Source organism: Poecilia formosa, unplaced genomic scaffold, assembly GCF_000485575.1.
Source record: "Poecilia formosa unplaced genomic scaffold, Poecilia_formosa-5.1.2 Scaffold2, whole genome shotgun sequence".
Taxonomy (NCBI): Eukaryota; Metazoa; Chordata; class Actinopteri; order Cyprinodontiformes; family Poeciliidae; genus Poecilia; species Poecilia formosa.
Genome location: NW_006799941.1, coordinates 6,638,472 through 6,659,920, shown reverse-complemented (window position 1 = coordinate 6,659,920; position 21,449 = coordinate 6,638,472). Strand labels below are relative to the sequence as shown.

At 39.3% G+C, this 21,449-nt stretch overlaps 1 protein-coding gene across 18 annotated transcripts in view; it reads right to left on the bottom strand.

Annotated features, from left to right (window-relative positions):
- The window catches only part of cacna1da (calcium channel, voltage-dependent, L type, alpha 1D subunit, a), a 71,067-nt gene that overhangs the window by 49,120 nt on the left and 498 nt on the right, over positions 1-21,449 (bottom strand). For all 18 annotated transcript variants that reach the window (XM_016671851.1, XM_016671843.1, XM_016671855.1 and 15 more), the window contains exons 2-4: positions 16,672-17,110; positions 14,641-14,746; positions 96-235 (exon numbers count right to left, since the gene is read on the bottom strand). In XM_016671851.1, the coding sequence (XP_016527337.1) occupies positions 96-235; positions 14,641-14,746; positions 16,672-16,964 (539 nt within the window). In that variant the 5' untranslated portion in view covers positions 16,965-17,110. The remainder of the gene's footprint in view (positions 1-95; positions 236-14,640; positions 14,747-16,671; positions 17,111-21,449) is intronic.

The window sequence follows — 21,449 nt, the reverse complement described above, 5'->3', positions numbered from 1 at the left end:
AGCACCCAACTAAAAATAACAAAACCCTTAGGACCTGATACATAAATAAAAGGCACAAAATGTTAAAAGCAGCAATCAATGACATAAGGACTTACCCAATAACCACAATGACAAAATCCAGCATGTTCCAGCCATTTCTCACATATGCATTCTGGTGCATCACCAAACCATAAGCGATAATCTTCAGAAAGGTCTCAATAGTGAAAATGATGAGGAAGGCATATTCAACTGTTTCCTGCAAACACAAAGAAAGACAAAAACAAAAGTAAAAGTAAATGAGCTTCAGCAGCAACTTTAGGTCATATTTATGAGAACATGACCACATTATTTCAGAAACATCTTAGTTTCTTTGGTGGCCATCAAACACAGAATAGAAACAGAGACAAACACATTTGATCACAAACAAATTTAATCTTACTATTAGCATAACATAATAAAAAAAACACATATACAGATCTAAAGAAATAAATCCAATGCCTTGACTCTTTACTAGGCATGGGTTCAATCTGAAAACTTCAAATAGATATTTTCTGGCATCAAGATAACAGACGTTTTTTCTTTTTCAATCGGACGCTATGGACCTCTTGCATGTTATTGTTTACATCCGGAAATTTTGCGCATGCGCAAAACGCTGTAGGGCAAAAACGCTTCTTTTACATGCCATCCGTAGCCGCGCTGCCGCGGTAGAGCTATTTCCTTAACTAAATGAAACCTGGAGATGTAGCTATGATTGATTTAGTGCAGTACGCCACAGCAAAGGGAAAATAACGCAGAAAAACCGTTGAACAACTCAAAGCTACTTTTCTTTCGGTCTCTGTGTCGGCTATATACACAAAACCTCGTTTTCATAGCAACTGAACATTACACACACACACACACACAAACACTCAAAAACATTTCCAACACAGTCCATTACAGTATTATGTCTGTTTGTTTGTTTGTTAGCTAACGCTGCGATTAGCTATCTAACGCGGCTGTGGTCAATTAGCTAATTAAAACACCTGCTAGTGATAAGTCAGAGTTAGTGTTTAGGTCGGCTGTTTTTATTTTTTAACTGAACTGAAACAGATCACAACTACATATTACGGTTGTCAAAGTCAAACCAGAATAACTATACTTTCCTTTCCCTATTTTTTTTCTTAATTAAAACTTTTTCCTGACCTTTTTATTTAGTTGTGTAGTAGCAAAGCACCGCGTCCCTTTTTCCTTTTATGTCAGGTGAACATTTAATATTTAGTGCGTTATATTGATAACACAGGGGTCCCCAAAGACCGACCCTCGAGGACCGACTTTGGGAACCACTGACTTAACAGCTAACGCCAATGGTAGTCATTGCCAGCAGCTTTTTGCCCCCCAGCCCAGCAGGCAAAACAAAACAGGTAATGACGTGACGTCATGTTACGCGCCTGACATCACGCTACAATGTGTTTACAAATCCAAAATGAACATAGAATAAACACCAGTAATATTAAGTTGTAGCTCTGAAATACAGGGCTTTGTTATTGCATGAATCATTTTATGCAATAAAATAATGTGAAATATTCTACATGTTGGTGGTGGAACATTTTTGTTCTTTTAAGCTGATCATTTAATATTTCATGCAGTGACAACATAAAAACACAGTGTGTGAATATTATTGTACCAGTATGAAGTGTTGATTTTCCTCACCTTTAAAGACTACAAAGATACAAAAAAGTTCATTACAGGATATAAGGATGTTCAGAAGTATTAAACTAAAACATCTTTGTTCTGACTTCATTCAATTCTGATGAATTTCTTCCTTTTTTCCAGCATAGTTTCTACCCATAATCAAGCACTACACTGAGATAACCATGGCAACAAGAGTAAAGAAATGAAAGAATGAACTCCATCTGGATGAAGAGGTAGGCAATTCAGTGCTTTTTCTTTGTTTGTGATTTATGTTTCCAGTGAAAGATTTCAAAAGTGCATATAATTTTTCCTCAAGTAAGCATATATTTCAGCACAGCAAATAGCTAAGACACAAGCGAAACTTCCATTTTGACTGTTGTTGCAATTATATATTCAGAGAAAAACTTTACAGAGGCAAGCATTGCAACATTCATAAATGTCTTAGTATTTGGCTCCTGAATAAAAAAATGCATAAAAAATTGAAGTGATCCTTATTTTTTCTGTGATTTCTTTTCAGAGATTGTCTCACACTATACTGTCATGACAGTGACCGTTTTAACAAATATTTAAAAAATGTTTTTTGTAAAAGTTGCATACTGTGCAAGTGATTTTTCAAACATGATTTACTTTGAGGGCTGCACAGTGGCACAGTTGGTAGAGCTGTTGCCTTGCAGCAAGAAGGTTCTGGGTTTGATTCCCGGCCTGGGGTCTTTCTGCATGGAGATTGCATGTTCTCCCTGTGCATGTGTGGGTTCTCTCCGGGTACTCTGGCGTCCTCCCACAGTCCAAAAACATGACTGTCAGGTTAATTGGTTTCTCTAAAATTGTCCCTAGGTGTGAATGTGTGTGTGCATGGTTGTTTGTCCTGTCTGTCTCTGTGTTGCCCTGCGACTGACTGGAGACCTGTCCAGGGTGCACCCTGCCTCTTGCTTGAGATAGGCACCAGTAACCCTCCTGACCCCACTAAGGGAAAATGGTGTATAGAAAATGGGTGGATGGATTTACTTAGAGGTGCAGGGAGTCTGATTCCATACAACATGCAAGGGTGTCCTGCAAAAGCAGTATAAATATGAAAACAGAATATTACACTTGCCTAATCTCTAGCTTCTTAAATAGGAATATTTTTCAAACTATTGCATTTTTCAGGACTATGAATCTGAACTGGCTGTGATTAGCTGTTGACTGTTTGCATAGAAAATGAATTGCATGTAATGTGGCTTAGAAAACCCAGTGTCGTTGCTGTTTTGTTTTTGTGAAGAGGAAGGAGGTGGGTCTTCTGAACACAGCAGATTTCTTTATGTGAGGTGATTAGTGGCTGAAAAGAGAACTTTGTCTTTGTCATGTTTTTCTAAAGTTATCACAAATCAGAAGCACATTTAAGGAGGGAAACCTGAGTCCCCAAAGTCATAACAGTGTCAGACAGGATGACCTTCCAACAGGATATGAAGAACACATGCATCCGAACACAGACCATGTCGGAGTGGAACTTTGGATGTGCTGAAGGGTAGTAGCTGTGTCTTGTATCAGCAGAAGGAACTCTTCTGTTTTCTGCCCCAGAAAACTTGTATGTAGTTCTGCACAATATTGTGCTGGACAGTCATTTATAATTTGATCCTCTGCAGCTGGATAGGCTGGAGTTTTCACGAGGGCTCTGAAACATGCACAGGGGGAACATGCAAACTCCATCCAGAAAGACCCCGGGCCAGGAATCGAACCCAGAACCTTCTTGCTTCAAGGCAACAGCTCTACCAACTGCACCACTGTGCAGCTCTAAGTTTTAAAAGGCCAAAATTATAAAATGATAAGTTGGTTTTTAAAGCAGGGTCTTTAAAAGCAGCAAAAAGCTGGACAAAAAACTCACTGAATGGATTGGCTTGGATAATTAGGGCTTTGCAGAGGGTACTGTATGCAGAGAAACATGATGTAACTTTGCTGTGCTCCTTTCTCTGCTTGTTTCAAAGGCAGAGGGAACACAGGAACATTAAGCCATCAGGTTGAGGACAACTAGATGTGAAGCTGAAAGCAAATACACACACATCCAGACAAAGGTGGTGTGTGTGTTTGGCTGTGGTAGAAATTGTAGGCGGATAAACTGAAGAGGGGGCTCAGCTTGTTTAGAACAGTCCTGCAACTTCTTGTAGGCCAGAGAGAGACGCTCCTCATTATTTATTCATGAGTAAGGTCAGCGTAAGCAGCTGGTATTCAATACAAGCAATGGCAAGCAAATATGTTCCCACCCTTTGACCTTTTGGGTACCATTACCCAAAAGGGCAATGGGGGGGGGGGGGGTTTCATGTGACAAACAAATAAAAAGTAGTGCATAATTGTAAGTGGAAGGGGGAAAAAATTGTATCTCTCTCTTTTTTTTTTTTTTTTTTACAAATGTAACTCTGAAAAGGCCATATTTGCAAATGTATTCACTTCCCATTTAGTCTGATATACCAAAATCAAATCTAGTTCAAACAACAAACATGGCCGTCTACAAACACTGACAGCTTCAGCAAGTTGAGCATTAATCAGAAAAGCAGCTAGAAAATCACTGGTAGATCTGTGCAACAAGAATGAGGTGCAAGAAGAGCACAAAGAAAACTATTTGGAGAAAGCAAACAATTTTGAAAATGTCCTGGTTAGATAAAACTAAAGTTTAACTCTCAAGCCAACAAGCCAAACAATAATGCAGCACGTCATCCTTATGGTGAAGCATAGTGGTGGCAGCATCATGCTTAGGGGCAGATTTTCTTTGGCCAGAACAATGAAAATGGGCAGAGTTGAAGGGAAGATGGATGAAGCTAAATATGAGACAATCTATTAGAAGCCAGAAAAGAATGTTGGAAAGGTTTATTTTCCAAGTGAAACTCCTGCCACTAAACTTTACAATTAAGCTCCACTTTGTGTTGGTCCATCTATTGAAATCCAATCAAATACATTAAAGTTTGTGGATGTGGTCTGACAAAATGTGAAAAAGCCTGAAGGTTAGAACAACTTTTGCAAGGCACTGTATGACCATCACCAACCAGTTACATTATGTACAATCAATATGAAAATTAACCTTTAACACAGAGTAAAAAGAGGTAAAAGCCTTCATATATGTTATTATATAGATAATTACCTCTTCTCCCTGAGGGAGTCCTTAACTTTGTGATCTCTACGGACACTACAAATGCAGGAGCACTGCAGGCTGTGGGGCTCATTTTCCCAACACTTAACAGCAGATTGTGAGAAGCACTTAGCCCAGAATAACCGACATGGGCCTCTTTGTTACTGCAATAAAAGGCTGAGTTAAGCTCAGGGCTGCTGCCTCTGTGCTGGAGCATTCTTAAGCTGCAGGGAGCAGAGAGAACACAGCGATTCATGTGGGGACGGAGAGAAAGTGACACAGAGACGAGTGAACAATTTTAGAGGCAACGACGAGCACAAAGAACGGACAGTAAACTGCTGCTGTGATTTTCTGCTGGTGGTAAACAAGAAATCACACACAAAGAAAGAAAAAAAAGAACGTTACTCAGCTTTTCGTAGCAGCCTAAACATTGCCATGAGACTGCCCACGCAAGGATGTGAATTTCAAATGACGCTGCAATAAGTAGTTTCTTATTTTCTCCAGTGTAATTGAGGAGCAGGTGCTAAAATGTAACGCACTGTCAGGACAATTTTGGCTTTTAAAGCTGAAGTTAATTTATGCACATTGCCAGCTAATGGATCAGGAAGGCATGTTAAATATAATTGCAAATGATAACCATTTCCCTTCTAATTAAACAGTAATCTAGTCATTAATCAGCATGTTAGGCTGTCTGAGGAGCAACAAGACACAGCAAAGAAGATGACCATACGTACCATACTCTCGACTCTTACGTTTGTATTTTGCTGCTGTAAAAAGACTCACTGTAACACTGTATCAGCAGCAAAATATGTTCACTTGACTTGATTCCAGTCTCATGTTTGCAGATAAACAACTTTCATCAGGCATCGAGACATTTTCAAGTCCCAAGACAGTTCCTAACAGCCAAGTTTTAGACTAAAAAAGTAACAGAAGACTCAGAAGCCCCTCCACCAACCCCCCACAGCCACAACCCCAACTGGCCTTCCTTTGCCACAGGGTGAGTACTCACATCTACAGGCGCAGCTCAGCTCATCTCACAGCTGATCAGTTCACCACATGACATATGATGCTGCTCACCCACTGAACCGTGCGCGCTCCAACCTAACTTGCCATATGACTTAGCTAAGCAGACAGCAGCAATGTGAGTAGATTAGCAGTTTGGAGTGGTGTGTCTGCAGAGCTCATGAGCTGCAGTTTATCTCCTCCCCACCTCAGACAGAAAGCAACAGCATCACTTCTACCCCAGTAAACATTATGAGACTAACTTGCCTGGTTGTTTGCAAATTAAGACCTTACATTTGGGAAGCAAAACGTACAAAAAGAGGAAGTGAGGTAACTGGTAACGATGATACATCTGTTGGTGTCCCCTAAATGGCTTGCAAAACTGCAGCCAGGAGGTTTTTTAATGACTTTCAAGCCAACAATCTCACCTCTCTTCCATAAAAGCTGGGATTTGTGGAGTGCAAAACTACTTGTTCCATGCACAGACACAGCTTATAAGCTGTGGATCTTTGCTGGTTCTCTAGATTGTCTCTCTGAAAAATGCTCCCCTTGCCTGGGCTGAAAAGATGGACACCATGTCTTGGCAGGGTTACAGTTGTGTTATTCTCCTGTTTTTGGATGATGATTTCAACAGTGCTTTTCTCCTCAAGTGGAAAACTTTGAGGAGAAAAGTTGATTTGCTCCCTGAGCCGCTGTGTTCCTCGTGTTCATGATGCAGTTTGCTCTCTAATGTTCTCCAGCAAACCTCTCAGGCTTTCACTGAGCAGCTGGATTTATACTGGGATTAAATTACACACAGCTGCACTCAATTTGCTAATAATGAGATTTCTGAGGACAGTTGATTGCACTGGATTCCATTCATGACTGAAATGGGAGAGAGGTCAAAATCCAACAGTGGACAAAAAAACAAAAAACTGTGCGGTCTGTTTGAGTCAATTTGCTTCACTTGACATCACACATCCTTCAGTGTGACTGTATGTCACATTTACACACATCAAGATGAAGGTGTTGAAGCTACATATTGTGCAGCCCTGCTTTCTACCCCCACAGACTCATAATTAATGTCACTGTCTCTGGAACTGGCCTCATATATTGTTTTTGAACAATTTCGGGTTAAAAAATAGCTCAAACAGCTGCAGCTGTTAGTTCTCGGAGATTACTGAAAACAAACTCCTTAAAAGGGAGGAAACAAAACTGCAGTAACCTTAAAATTACACAGCGAAACCTAATACAGTCACATTAATCACCACAATTCAATTTTAAATTGTATAACTACATTTTTAGGCATCCCAGACAAACACAACAATGAAAAAAATAAACGGATAAATAAAAAATAGTTGATTTAAATAATGCTAGATAAATATTAGGCACGAATTTCATTAACTTAAAGTTTGCAAGGGACATTTGATAATTACATTAGACAGTATTGTGGAAATAAAAATGGAATTATAAATTATTTAAGGACAAAGAAGACTACAGATATGATAGAAAACATAAAAAGTTAATGGAAAATATTTCACTCAGAGATATTTGCCTTTATTTAACCAAGTGATTAAGATTGTGGGACGGAAAACTGTAGAAAAATCTGTCTTCATCCCCTGACAGAAAATCATGTTTTCTTTGCACAAACTAGTTATCCATGAAAATATTTTTTTATGGATAACTAAAGGAGAGGGTTTACGTTGTGTTATTACCTAACCGCTGCTGTAGCATGCTTGCATGTCTTCACATCTGAGCGTGTGGCGACGAGCCCAGAGTAGCGTGAGTCAAGGTGACATCATGCATGCATGATATCTGTGTGTGACCAGACGCTTCCGAGCAGCAAAAACACGGCAAACTACAAGCTACAATATAACTGAGAGTGTAGGACATATGTAGTCCAGCGAGCGGTCTGCTCAAACCGGATGTAGATTACATAAATAAGCCTTACTGTTATCAGCTATTTCAGCAGCAAAGATGCCCCCACATGTCTTTATATTATTTTTGATCTGATGCGCTCAAAGAGATGACAGATATTTGCCATCTCCTTTTCTCAGTCCGTTCTCCGTCTCTGCTTCGCTCCTCTGTCGGTAAAGATAAGTCAGGGCCGTGCAGCCGAGCCAGCAGGGTGAGGGCAGCCAGCGTTTAGTGCTTCCCACTGCTTCCTCCGGCTGCCTGAGTGTGCAGTCTATATTAGGAGGACTGAGAGCGTGGAGTCCATGTGGTCATTTCTGATCAATGCCGTGTGATCATTCGTTCAAACGTCTCACATGCTTCTTACCATCTGATTATAAAAAAGACTCATATGTGTTTTCTAGCAATATGCATGTCTATTTGTGTAAATATGTTGTGTATTAAGTACTGTGCCGTGCCTTGCAAATGTATTCATACCACTTGTGGTTTGTTCATCTTTTGTCACGACAACCACAAACATTAATGTATTTTACTGGGATTTTATCTGCAGGGAAGGATTTTATTATTTTTTTTCCACAAATTAAAATCTGCTCCTGAGGAACGTCTCGGAAATTTTTAATATTTGACCTTAAAGATCTCATTCGAGTGTGTAGGTGTAACAGGTCAGAATAATTAGTTATACCAAGAGATAAACCTCTGCCCAAGATGAATCTTTTGCAGCACTTTTGCAGAGTTTCCATTAATTCTGACAAACTTCGATTTCCGTGCTGAAAAAAAATGATTTCCCACAGTATGATCCTTCCACTGCCATGCGGCGTCATGAGGAAGGTGTGATCAGAGTGTTGTGCATAATTAGTTTACAACCAAACAGCATTTTGCATGAGGGCACATTTTTAACTTTGCTCTTCTCTGAATTGAGAATCCACTTTTGTTACCGCTTTCCTCACATAGACAGTTCATTTAAGAGGATGATCATGTCTCTTTTTTTCGATGATTTGAAACACCCATGACATGTTCAAAGCTTGAGTTATTATTCTATAAGCTAACACTGCTGTATTCTGTCTGCTGTGTTTGTTGATCTTCACAATACTGTTTGTTCACTAATGTGGAGTAAATTGCACACATGTGCTTTATTTAGTAGTTAGGTAACTCTCAAAAGGCAATTTGTTTTGCTGGATTTCATGTATGGGTATCAGTGTAAAGGGGTTGGATATATATGCAAACCATGCTCTTCAGATTTTTAAATGCTAAAACATACAGAAAACTATTAATTATATTATTTTCTCTTCACTTCTCCCAAGAAAATGCATTCAAATTTGTGACTGAATCATGAGAAATTCTGCTAAACGTCCAGGCAGGAATACTTTTCCAAGGCTCTGCTGCTTTACATTATTATGTACAATAAACACATTCTCCATACAGAACTGAAACAGCACTCGCTCTCGCTTTGCTCCTATGACTGTGTTGCTCCCCCTGTCACACGCCTGCATACAGATACACTCTCAATGTTGCACACACATGCAGAAATACACATTCAAGATAACAAGCGGGGACAGTGATAGTGTGAGCTGCAAATGAGCAGTTACGTTAAGTGACTAAACACATTCTTCTATCATCATCTCCACAGGAGTCCCCAATCCAGACATAGCTGCTTGTGCCAGCAACTACACACACACACACACACACACACACACACGCAGGCAGAGCCAACTGTTTCATTCACCCCACACGTGTACATATTTACACTCTAAGGCAGTATGAAATGCAGCCAAAACACTCACACATAAACATAAAGCACCTCTCGCATATTATATTTATTTCATTTGTTCCATTTGCGCTGACTTTTAACCATGCTATTTGAATAAATAGGACCTGCTGGACCAATTCTGGTTTAAAAACCCTAAAACTGCTTTTTATGTCTTACTAGTAAACAAGGTGCAATTTAAAACAATGATACAAAAATCGGTTTTGTTTTATATAAATAAAAAAGACAAATGAAGAAAATAAATATACTATAAAGCAACAGGTCCTGCTGTGGAAGATACACAAGCTTTGGTAGGAGGTTAAAACTGATTATTGACATTAATTCATTATTATTTTTGACTGTTTTTTCAGAAGGGAGTAATTATCAGTATACAACTGCAGTTCTCCTGAAAGATGAGGACTAATTATTTTTTGCTGCTATATTTAGCATTCCTTGCAACAGCATTCATGTCCCTTAAGGTTTTTTTGTGTTGTCATGTTCTAACCAGAAAAGCACAAGTATTTTCTTGTTTTTTATATATATATATTAGGCCAACAGAAACTAGTATGTGATTACAAAATAATATACAGCTTTCAAATAATTTCACAAATGAAAATTTGACAATTAAGCATTGTGTGACCCAAGAACCAGGACAGAACCGGAAAAGAAACTTTAAATGTGCTGCTCCTCATTACTGCAAACAATTACGGGAGGATCTAAAGATTGATGACATGGTTTTATTGAATTGTTTTAAAGGACTCTTACAGAACAAGGAGATAGAAATCTCAGGCTGTAGATGTTTTATGTGATTAGTTGTACCAGAGTCAAATGTTGTAAGGTTGAAATTGTCTTATTTTTTATCTTGTTTTGCTGCTGTCAAGTCCAGGACACTCTTGAAAATTACTTTTTTAATCTCGATTAGTTTTTCTTCCAGGTTAAATGAAGGTTAAAAAAAATAAATGTCTAAAGCTGTTATTTATAGGAAGCATATTCTGTGTTATGTAGCAAAAGAGCAGACAGAATTACCAAACGGATGATAATTTATATCTCATCATTGTGCTTTGTTTAAAAAAAAAAACTGAACCTGAGACATCCTCTAAACTCAGCAGCCATGGACCAGTACAAACTCTACTGATATGTCTTTTTTTTTCATCTGTATGTGTCCTTTTGTTGCCACCCATATAGCACGAGTTACGCAACAACACTTATATGAGCACCGACAGTTCCTGGTATCAGACACAGCTGGCTGTATGTTAACGTACGCAGAATGAGATGTATGAATCACATTCCCCATGAAAAGGTCATTGCTCCGCTGAGCCACCTTCAGCAGGAGACTCCCACCTGCGGTGTTGATCCTCAGATAGATAAGACAGAAATGACCTGAAAGCAGAACCAGCAGTGCTACGGATTATCCGCATGTCTCTTTGCAAATCTTAGAGGAGACAGTCACATGCAACATGGCTCCTTATTATCCAACCAAATGTCTAAGCAAAGAAAGAGCAGAAACAGAACAAGCTGACCTTGACTGGATTGAAAATATGACTTTCTGACTTGGTGTTTGTCTCATTGCACATGTACATGCAACTCCTTGTGCTTGCTGCATCCTGTTACTCACTTGTGCCTCCTGGTGGTAGTAAGACCCCAATCTTTTGCCCTCTGTGCTGCCTGGGGAGGAAATTGCTTTCTATTTATAATGAGCTGCTGCATTTAACCAAGCCTCACTAACAAGACGGGCAGACTCAGGCTATTAAAGCCTCCATGACTATGCAGCAGTGTAACACTGAGGCAGCTCTGCAGCACCTCAGCACTCTGAACATAGTGGACAGTAAGTCCATCAATGAACAACACACTAAATAAAAAGCCCATACGTCCAAAACTCCAGACATCAGCTCAATGCAGGGATTTAGTGTCTGTGCGGCTAAAAAGCTACATGACATTTTAATGTGTTACTGGCTAAAACGCTGCATGCTTTAGTAGCAGCGTAATATAATTTGATCCTTGCACTGCATAGTAGGCCAACCAAAATCTATAATTCAGGTTTCATATCAGTCTTCATCCACCTATGCAGCTGCAGAGTAGTGCGTAACATAATCTTCACTGTGTCGGCTATATTGCAAAACAAAGTCAGCACTTTCCGCTCCCGATCTCCGTATAGTGTAGTTTAGTATAGTATAGACAACTGCGGCCAAGCTGGCACTTCTGTGCTATAAATAATTACATTGTTCTACCTCTTCTGGAAAGGAAAATATTCCATTATTCATCCTCCAGAAGGTGATTTAGATGTGACATGACATAACTACACCTAACTTTTTAAAAAATGTAAAACTATCAGAGGAAAGCAGTGTAGCTATGAGGAAAAACACGTGTCTTTTAAATAAAATGAAAGCAAAGCTTTGTCCCCGTGCGTCTTACTCAAAGAGATCATAAATCATTTCAGATCTACTCATCAGCTTGTCCTTTCATCTTTACTTAATGCCCTTGTTTATGAAGCATTCACGCTGCATCAATGATCGGCTCTGCACCCGGTCATGCACGTAGTTTGTCAGTTAATTCTTAATGGGTGCATCCATAAATCCAATCTGACACTTCTATTTAGAGGAGGACTATACCTGTTCATTAGGAAGGAGTAACAAATACAGCAAATGAGAGCCGTAACAGCTTCAGACGACAGGCGCAGCAGCGATGATTAACAGGTGAATGCTTGGGTGAGATTAAAAACGCAGCTTGCTTGCTAACACACCTTTATGAATCTACCAAGGTCCCTACAATTACTGGCACTACAACTTATACGTTTTAAAAGAAAATGCTTTAATGGCATTTATTGCTTGTTAACACAAGCAATAAATGTAGTATTGTAGTATTATCAGTTTTGTTATTACTTAACTGACCCAAAATGTGCTTACAAACGGCTGAAACACTTAGTTCCTTTTAATCAAGATCAAAAAATCCCTGTTGAGAGTTGCTTGACGTGTACTGAGGATTTTAATGATGGAACAAAATGTAATGTCTGTTGCTGTTTTTTCATTAATTTTTTTTTTAATGTCGTACGAAGATTAAACAGATTTAACTTATCTTTTTTTCCAATTGTGTAACTTTCTTTATTTTCCTACTTGAAGAAGGAAAATAAAGAAAGGAGTGTTTATTTATTATAATCTTTATCACCATTGATTTCAAACCTTCTTAGGTTCAACTTCTTTCCACCATAGAATGGACATTTGAGTCCACAAGAACGACAATGCACATGGAGACAACTGTTTCAGCAATGTCCGCCACTCTAGCTAGTTGCTAGTATAAGAGAAACACAGATTTGTAATCAATTCGTCTGAAATAGTAAGAACTTTGTTTCACAGTGACTTTAGCGTGAAGTCACTTCTGTTCCCAATTTAAATAACGAGAGGCAAGGAGCAAACATTTTAACGCTGTTCTTATCTTTTAAGTTTTTATTTTTGGTTGTGAACCAGCTTGAATTTGTATCAGCGGATAAAAATAGACTGTTTTTATGTGTTTATGCGGCAAAAATGATGTCTTTCGGACTGAATTCACAACTAAACTTGACAGAAATCTGACTATCATTCTGTCACAGGCAATGTCCCAGATGGACCAGTATTCCCTGATGAACCAGTGATGTGTAAACAGACACCCAGATGTCACCCTCCAGGAGGTCACAGTGAGAAGCAATACTCCTTCCTTCATTAACGCCAGGCACACTTTTAACCAGAGCTGCACCATTTTCAACACATCGCATACATGTTTACATCTTCCTCTCGGTCATTTACAGCAAACTGGTAAGCTTTGTCTGAGATTTAAATGCCTCAAAATGTATCAATCAAAAACAGTCGACTGTCTGCAGACATGCTGTACACACTTCTCATTAATCATTGAACAGTGAGCTTGGTTTTGCTCTTGTAAGCACCGCAGTCTGTGCGTCTGTCTGCCTTCTGGAGAGCACGCTTATCCTCAGCAGTGGAAGAATGCTTACAACACTACATCACCCACAATTCATCATTCAGACATAAATGCACAGGGTGCACAGAGTGGTGCAATGGTGAGCAGTCGCTAAAAATAGAAAGGCAAATAAAAAAAGAGGAAAAAAAACTTCACAGGCGGACCGTGTCATGATAAAGCATCAGTTCAAAGTGTTTCTCTGGGTAGGCAAAACAAATCTGCATATTAAAGCTGCATACTGAAAACACAGATTGCATGCATGGTCCTGTTGTTGCTTATAAAGCTCCAGCTACATAACGGCACACAACATGATACTGCCATCAAAATACCACAGAGGAAAGCAGTAACTGTAAAAGTACTCACACCGCTTCATCTGGCCTATAGTTTACCACTTGACAACCAAAAACGTCAATGAATTTGAAAGTTTTTGATGAGATATACCAACACAAAGTAGAACATTATTACGAAGTGGAGGGAAATTGAGAATTAGTTTTTAGACCCTCTAAACAATGGCATCAGGCCCTGTACTCTGACATCCTTAAATTAAAATCTAGGCAGTTTATTTTCTTCAGAAGTCATCGACTTAGAAAATTGTGTCCGCTTAGATGAGAGAGTCTGAGAGGGACACTATTAGTTGCTCACTACAGAAATCCTTTCTTTTAGGAATAGTGGAAAAAAGAAACCTAAAGTTGAAGTTCTAATCTAAAGGGTCTCATGAGATAAAAACTGATACTGCAGATCATCTTGAACACACCATCCCCATAGCGACACATGATGTTGGCAGTAACATGCTGGGGAGTTGCTTTCCTTCAGCAGTGATGGGGAAGCTGGTCAGAGTTGACAGGAAACTGAATGGAGCTAAGTCCAGAACAATAATGAAAGAAAACCTGCCAGCTGTGTCTAAATTACTCATCAGACCATATTTATGTTTTATAATTGTCAAGTCAGCATTCAAATCTAAAACCAAATGTAAATCTATGGCAGAGCTTAAAAGCTGCTCACTATACATCTGCTGATATGACTGAGCTGGAGCAATTTTGTTAAAGTAATGAGTTGAAGGGGTGTGAATACTTTTGCCAGTGACAGACAAGATTTTTGGAGATCAAGTATTTCTTCTCTCCTCATCATGCCACAACAAAAACACTAGTCATATATCTCACAAATACTGTACCATATATAGTCAATTTATGGAAAACATACAACTTCATACCAAAAGGAAGTTTTTAGAACTCCATGGATGTGAGAGCAGCTCCGTAACAGCAGACACTAAATAAATAAGCCGCTTCTGAGACAGATACAGACTACTCACCAAATCGTGGTTTGTGGAGTTGGAATCGTCTTCAGGAAAAGGGACGTAGACAGCTAAGGCCATACAGTTGGCAAAAATGGCAATTAATATAAAGATATCAAATGGCCTGAGAGTGAAAGTTAAGGAAATCAATGAAGAAAATTACATAGAGTCAATATTTTAACAACATAATAAGTAAAAAAAAAACCTTCTCCTGGACTTATAGTTTGCTAATAGTGGGGTTTTAATCTTGAATTGCAGTGGGTAAGTTTGATCTGTTTACTCAACATTTTAATAAACTGCTTGATTTGCTTTATAAAATTAAACTGAAATTAGTCTTAGGTCGATAATGTGCTGACTCATTGTGCAATATAAGAACAACAGTGTATAATTAGAAATATGAGTCATCTCATATTCCCCAAAATCAAATGATTAATGACTCAGAATGTAAAAAAAATAGGTCTTTAAGTTTGTAAAAAATAAATAAGGAAAGAAAGAAAATGATTATAGAATGTGAGTTTAAAGCTGATGCAGTGGACCCAGAATGTAGTATCAAATTAATTTCAGCCTGAGCTGAAAGCATAGTTATAATATGAAGACAGCATGTAATTTATCAAAAGGCACAATATCCACCTCAAATAGTCAGCACTAAATGTCAACATAGCATCACATTTTCAACATGAAATCATACAGCAGATAAATGTCATTAGAAAATATACATTAAAAAAATCTGTTAAGTACTGAACAAGCTTCACTGATGTACTGTATGCTTTCTATCCGGGACGAATGAGGACACCTGATACAGCTACAGCTGCGTCTGTGTTGGTTGTAAATCCCCAGGAGACGTCGACGTTCTCCACACAAACAAAACATAAAACTGTAGTTAGATATGTACCTCAGCCATTCACGCATGGTAATCTCCTTTGTAACATTTTATGACATTTCCTGATGGAACCATCTGTTTACCAACAAACCCTCCACGATTGTGTTGAGACGCTTTAATCTACAGGTTGTCACTGCAGCAGCAGCAGTTCTAGATTAAGGACGCAGTGACTTTCACTTTGACTTTATGGGGGATAAAATGCTGCTCTTGTTGTTTAGAGCAGTTTCCTCACTAAAATGACCGAAAACTGAAAAATACACAGCACGGGTAAAAGAAGGCCTTAAACTCTTCTTCTCTTCTGTGGTGACATCGCGACCCCAAGATGACCGTCTTTGGGTTTTGGGGACTTTTTTACATTCTAACGAGACGCTTTACCTGAAGTACCAATGAATATCAGGTGAGCAATTATTGAAGATAAAATTCAACACTCTTTCCTTTTTTTTTTGTTTTATTTCTTTTCATATTTTGTTGCTTACACTAAAAATACAATCGATAAGAAAACAAAATGTTTTGTGAACTAGGACTAAGTTATTTACATTTCAATTTGATTCATTTTTCAAGGTTATTTGATTTTGTCATGAATGAAAGTATTTGTGTTAATCGTTAATTATTGTAATATAATTATTGACAAACAGAATTGTAACTGCACTGAAAAAAATGTTTATTTTAACCAACTTAAAAAAATACTTTAATTTGTTACAGCTAATTTGACTAGTTCTGCTGAAGCTTTAGTTCTAATTTCAGATTTATTACTTAAGCAAAAATAATCAAATTAGCTGCAACAAATTAGAGTAATTTTTTAAAAAGTTGCTTCAAAGAAACATTTTTTTCAGTGTAGTCTCTATATTTTTTATCTAACTTTTTTTCTAATTTAGAAAAGCCACAACTATTTAATGACTGTTTTACCTCTACAATAGAGAAATAAAGCTGAAAAGTGTTTGCATGTCAGAAGGTTAATAATCTTGCAAAAACTCAAAAGTGGCCCACCAGAGAGGCTTGTGTAGATGTTAATTTCTTACTTAATCGCCAGATGCTTTCTGTTTGAAAAACTGATCACCAAAGTGGTTTAACTGTAAGATTAGCTTTTTCATCCTGGCAGCTCATTAATTAAACTGGGAATTTTGAGCTTCAACCTCCACCAATCATCACAAAGCCACAGTAAAGGATACTTCCACTCCACCACACTGATGCAGGCCCTGCGTAAGGGGTTGTTGAGTTTGAGGCAGAAAAGAGCCCTCGGTGGCCGGCTGTTGGCGTTGCTGCCTTGCTTCTTGCTTTTGGCATATTGCTGTCGCTTCTTCTGAGCCAACGCACCTACCGGTATGGTGGAGGATGTCGGGGCAGGTGGGGCAGGCGGGGGCGGCGCCGGGGCTGGGGCCGGAGTAGGGGCCGGTGCTGGGGCAGGGGTTGAGATGGAAGGGGCTTCTGGGGCTGGTTCTGGGGCAGGCCCGTTGGCGCTCATGGTGTGGGCGTGGCTCTTTGAGGAGCATCCAGCAGCATGGATCTGCCAGGGCAGACGAAGAGGCGAGTGAAGGGCAGAGTGGTCTGACCGATGAGCTGGCTCGTCACCAGGGTGAGCGACTCTGATGCTGCTGGCATAATTTGCCTCTGAAAGAAAATAGGTGAGAGAAATTTTTGATTTTTTTTTTTTGTATAACAATGAAATAAAAATATTTCCACAAGCAGCAACTGTCTGCCTGTGGAAAATATTTCAGTTTGTGTGTCATTTATCTGCAAAACTGTGTGATCCAAAGAACAATACATGCAGTAATAAGCAAAAAATAAAAATAAAAAATTTCATATTTAAATATGTAAGAAAAACTGAATACACTCCGTGATTGTAAGTTTGTAGAACCCCCATCAGCAGCAATAACTTGAAGTATCAATTCTTTTGTATTTGTTTATATACAATTTTCTTAAGATCTCACCACAGTCAGGTTCACTGGCCATTACAACACCTCGAATCCTTTTGTTCAGTCATTCTGCCGCTGTATTTGGAATCATTGTCTTGTTGCATGACCCAGTTTCAGCTAAACTTTGGCTGTTGGACACCTGGTCTCAAATCCAAATACTTTCACCACTGTCCTTGACAGCTAGTGAGAAGATTTGTGCTGGTATGCTGGGACTGATCTTCTCCAAACATGGAGATTTGCCTTAACGCAGAAAATCTTCACTTTGGTCTCATCTGTCTATAAGACATTCTTTTTGTAGTTGTCGTTCAGATGTTATGTACATTTAAGCCGTGCTGCCATAATGTATCTAGAGGAAGAAGCTTTCTTCTGACAACCCCTACAAACAAGCCTTCTTTTCTTGCGGTGGCATTTAACATGCTAACTGAGGCCAGCCTAATCTGACATAGAGCTGTTCAGTTCTTTTGTAGTTTCTCTCATAATTGCTCGGTTTGACCTTGAAGTGAATTTGCCGGGATGTTGAACTCTATAAAATGTAAAATAGTGGAAATATATACATATTTATTGATATATTGTATTTGTTTGTTTTGTTTTTTGTTTTTGCTTTAATTGTTTAGTTATCCTTTTTTTGTTGCATTAACAACTAATGTAGTGAAAATCAAATAGTGTCATTAAATTCTGCTTTGATCTTCTATTGTTATTCCAGCCTAACAATAGAAGGATCTATATTTGATCCTATTTTTAGGTGAGAACAGATCACTTTCCTCCTGGCCTGAATTAACACCGACTAACATGTTTTCAGGTACTTTGCCTTACGAAATGAATGGTCTTGCTCCTCTACGTCTAATAATTATCAGATACCCTTATAATAAGAAAAGTGGACAACATGGATAGTCTCACAGTTTCAGAGCTTCTTGTGCAAAATATATGAAGATTATATTTCTGAGTTTCTGAAATGTAATATTCCACCTTCCCCCTCAGTTGGCTTGCTGGCAACTTAAAAGGGGTTAAAAAAATACAAATACTCTTAGTATTAGCCAGTACAGAAACCTTTTATTGGACCATACAGCCTCTGCCTCCATATCAAATCAGTCTCTCTGGGCTCCTTCGATCGGCTTCATCGCCTAGTGGGATGGTTTCATCCTGTGGAGCATTGTTGCTGGTGTTAGATGCTGTCTGGGTTTAATATGCATTAAACCCATTTAATATGCATCTCAAGGATTCCTGGGGGTTTAGCCACCAAGGTGGAGCAACCTTTGGTGACTTTGGGAAGTGACTCTGACTTTTGCATGCAAATCTTTAAGGTGGTCTGTGCCAGTGGACATAGGTGTTTTGTAGCAGTGCATGTGGTGGTGCCCAGCCTTGGACTGAGGGACTTTGGTTAATTGGCAGATTTTGGGGCCTCTTAAGCTGGCATAGCGGTTCTTGTCGTTGCATTGGTGTGTTGCACTCTCATTTAGGGAGTGTATTCTGCAGATGAGGTAGGGAGGATCTAATGTGTTTTGTGTTCTGGGACCTGACCAAATGTTAGAGTAGCTACAGTTCTCCCTCTGGAGCACGGAGCCGAAGGGATTGGGTGGACACCCTTGATCTTCGATGTGGCCCACTGGTGCTGTTACCATGTACCCTGGGTGGATGGGTGGATGGCCTAGGGCCATTGTGGTAGTCAAGACCAGCTAACCTGATAATCTTGATAAGACCAAGACTTTTAGGGTCCGAGACCAAGTCGAGACCAAGGCTGAGGGAAGTCAAGACCAGTCTCGAGACCAAGACAGGTCTCAAGTACTACAACACTACCCGGAGCTTCAACCCCTTGGTGCCTATTGGGGCCAGCAGGGGAGCTGTCTCTCTGTGAGGGCCATTTATCCCACCAGTTCTTCCCTCCCCATGCCTGGACACCTCTTTCCTACCAATCAATCACTCTAACACACATCCAGCACTTCAGGTTGCAGGTGTATCGCTAGGAGGGTTCTCTATTTCCTCTGTCTAATGGCACCCTGAGTCTCAATTTTATTGTACAAGTTAAACATTCTCATGGCACACACATGCAGTGCCATGTGGTAGGCAAGCTTAATGGCAACCAGAGGGAGTCAGGCTCACCTCTGGTCCCTGAGTCCACTATCAATGCTAAAATGCATGTAGACATTGAGAACTCTGAATGTTTTGGTGCCAGCAAAGCTTGTGTGTTCGTCACTGCATCTCATTCTTCATGTGGAAAAACCTTATATAAACATGCGCTCATAGACACACAGATGTTCACTCAGGTATGAATTCAGGTTTTCACAGATACACTACCATGAGCTGTGGTTGCCACTAGCTGCATATTGTATTAATTCTTACCTATTGCCTTGAAGTGACATTGTTGTCGTTATTCATATATTGTTTTTTTTGTTGTGGTTTCTTAGTTGTCTGTTCTCTCTCTCTCTCTCTCTCTCTCTCTCTCTCTCTCTACACAGCAGTAGAAGCAGATAGCATGCTTTTTTGCAATCTCCCTGTCCTTCCTCCTCTCCTCTATTCTTATTTCCTTCTCTCTTCTCTTTCTACCCCACCTCTCTTCACTTATTTTCATTTTTTTAAAAAATTTAAATCATTTAAGCAATTTAATATGTTTTATTCATTAGCAGCAAGATAGTCCTGGGATCAAATCGTGGCATCGGGTCTTTTTGCATTTTTGCATGTTTTCACATTTTTGTGAGCTCTCTTGTTAGGTTAGCTCATCTCTCTAATTTATTCTTAGGTATGAGTGTGTCTGTGCATGATTGTTTGTCCTTTGTGTCTCTACTTTGTCTTGTGATAGACCAGTCTACATTGTTTTTGACAGCTGCAGGTAGGACCATGGTTCCCACATGGGACTGTACGTGTGTTTTGTTTGCATGTTTGTTGTAAATGACTCAGTCTTAAGATCATTGATCAATGATAATTGTATATAATTTTATAAGATTGAGGCATAATCAAAAGGTGTCTTTGTTTAACTTTGGGCCAAAAATTTTGAAACATTTATTATTTTAATTTAAATGACAATAAATCTACTCAACATATCAACAAAAAAACTAGTCCAAGTTGGCTGAGAGGCAATAGGAGCTGTTCATAGCACAACACTGGCTAATACTGACCTACAGTTAATCAGAAATATCTGATATTATGAAAGATATGATAGTTCTTCAGACACAAGTGTCAGTGCAAAAAAAAAGTATTGTGTTGCTGATTCAAACTGTGACGGTGAGCTAACAAAAAAAATACAAAAACAGCATATGTTTAGACAAAATAGCACAAAGGGGAATGATTGCATAATCTGACCACATGTGAAATGCATCCCTCTGCTGTGTCTTTTTTAATGTAAGCGGACAAACAGAGGCTCATCTTTCAGAACTACAACCAATATGGCAGATTGGTTTTGGCTTGACTCTCTCGGTCTAGCCGTGGTGAGGGAGAAAAGCCGAAGCAGATGCTTTAATGCAGCGACAACACAAACAAATAAACAAAGCGTGTAAAAATTGAGAGCTGCCACTCTCAGGCGTCACTCGGTCGTGTCAGTTGTATAAGTCCTTGAACTGCGAGCAGGCCCCGCAGAGGAAGAAACCGAAAAGGTCACATTGCAGAGATGCTCCGAGAAGAATTAATCTTCTTATTGCCAACAAAAATGCAATATGAGTGTCGGACGGCTGCAGAGCGGGGCTGCAACTGCAACGTCTATGCTAAAGCACTTACATATCCTTTGTGTTGCGCTTTGCACGTAGCGTTGTCCACACAGCGAGGTGTGAGTGTGAAAAATGCATTTTTGGTGTTATTTCACGAGGATTTTCATTTCAAAGCTGCACCGAGATCGGTGATGGAAATGAGCACTGACATTTCCATGTGCGATTCGTGACAAACCAACCCATCACAAAGCGTCCTTATGTTTCTCCTTGGACCCCCACCAAGGTAAGACATGGTACAAATACCCCCCCGTCTTCAAAAACCGATGTGAAATGACAGGCTGACTTCAGGGCTGAAAAACTGAGCAACGCAGCGGTCAGATGGTCCTGTACAAACAGCTG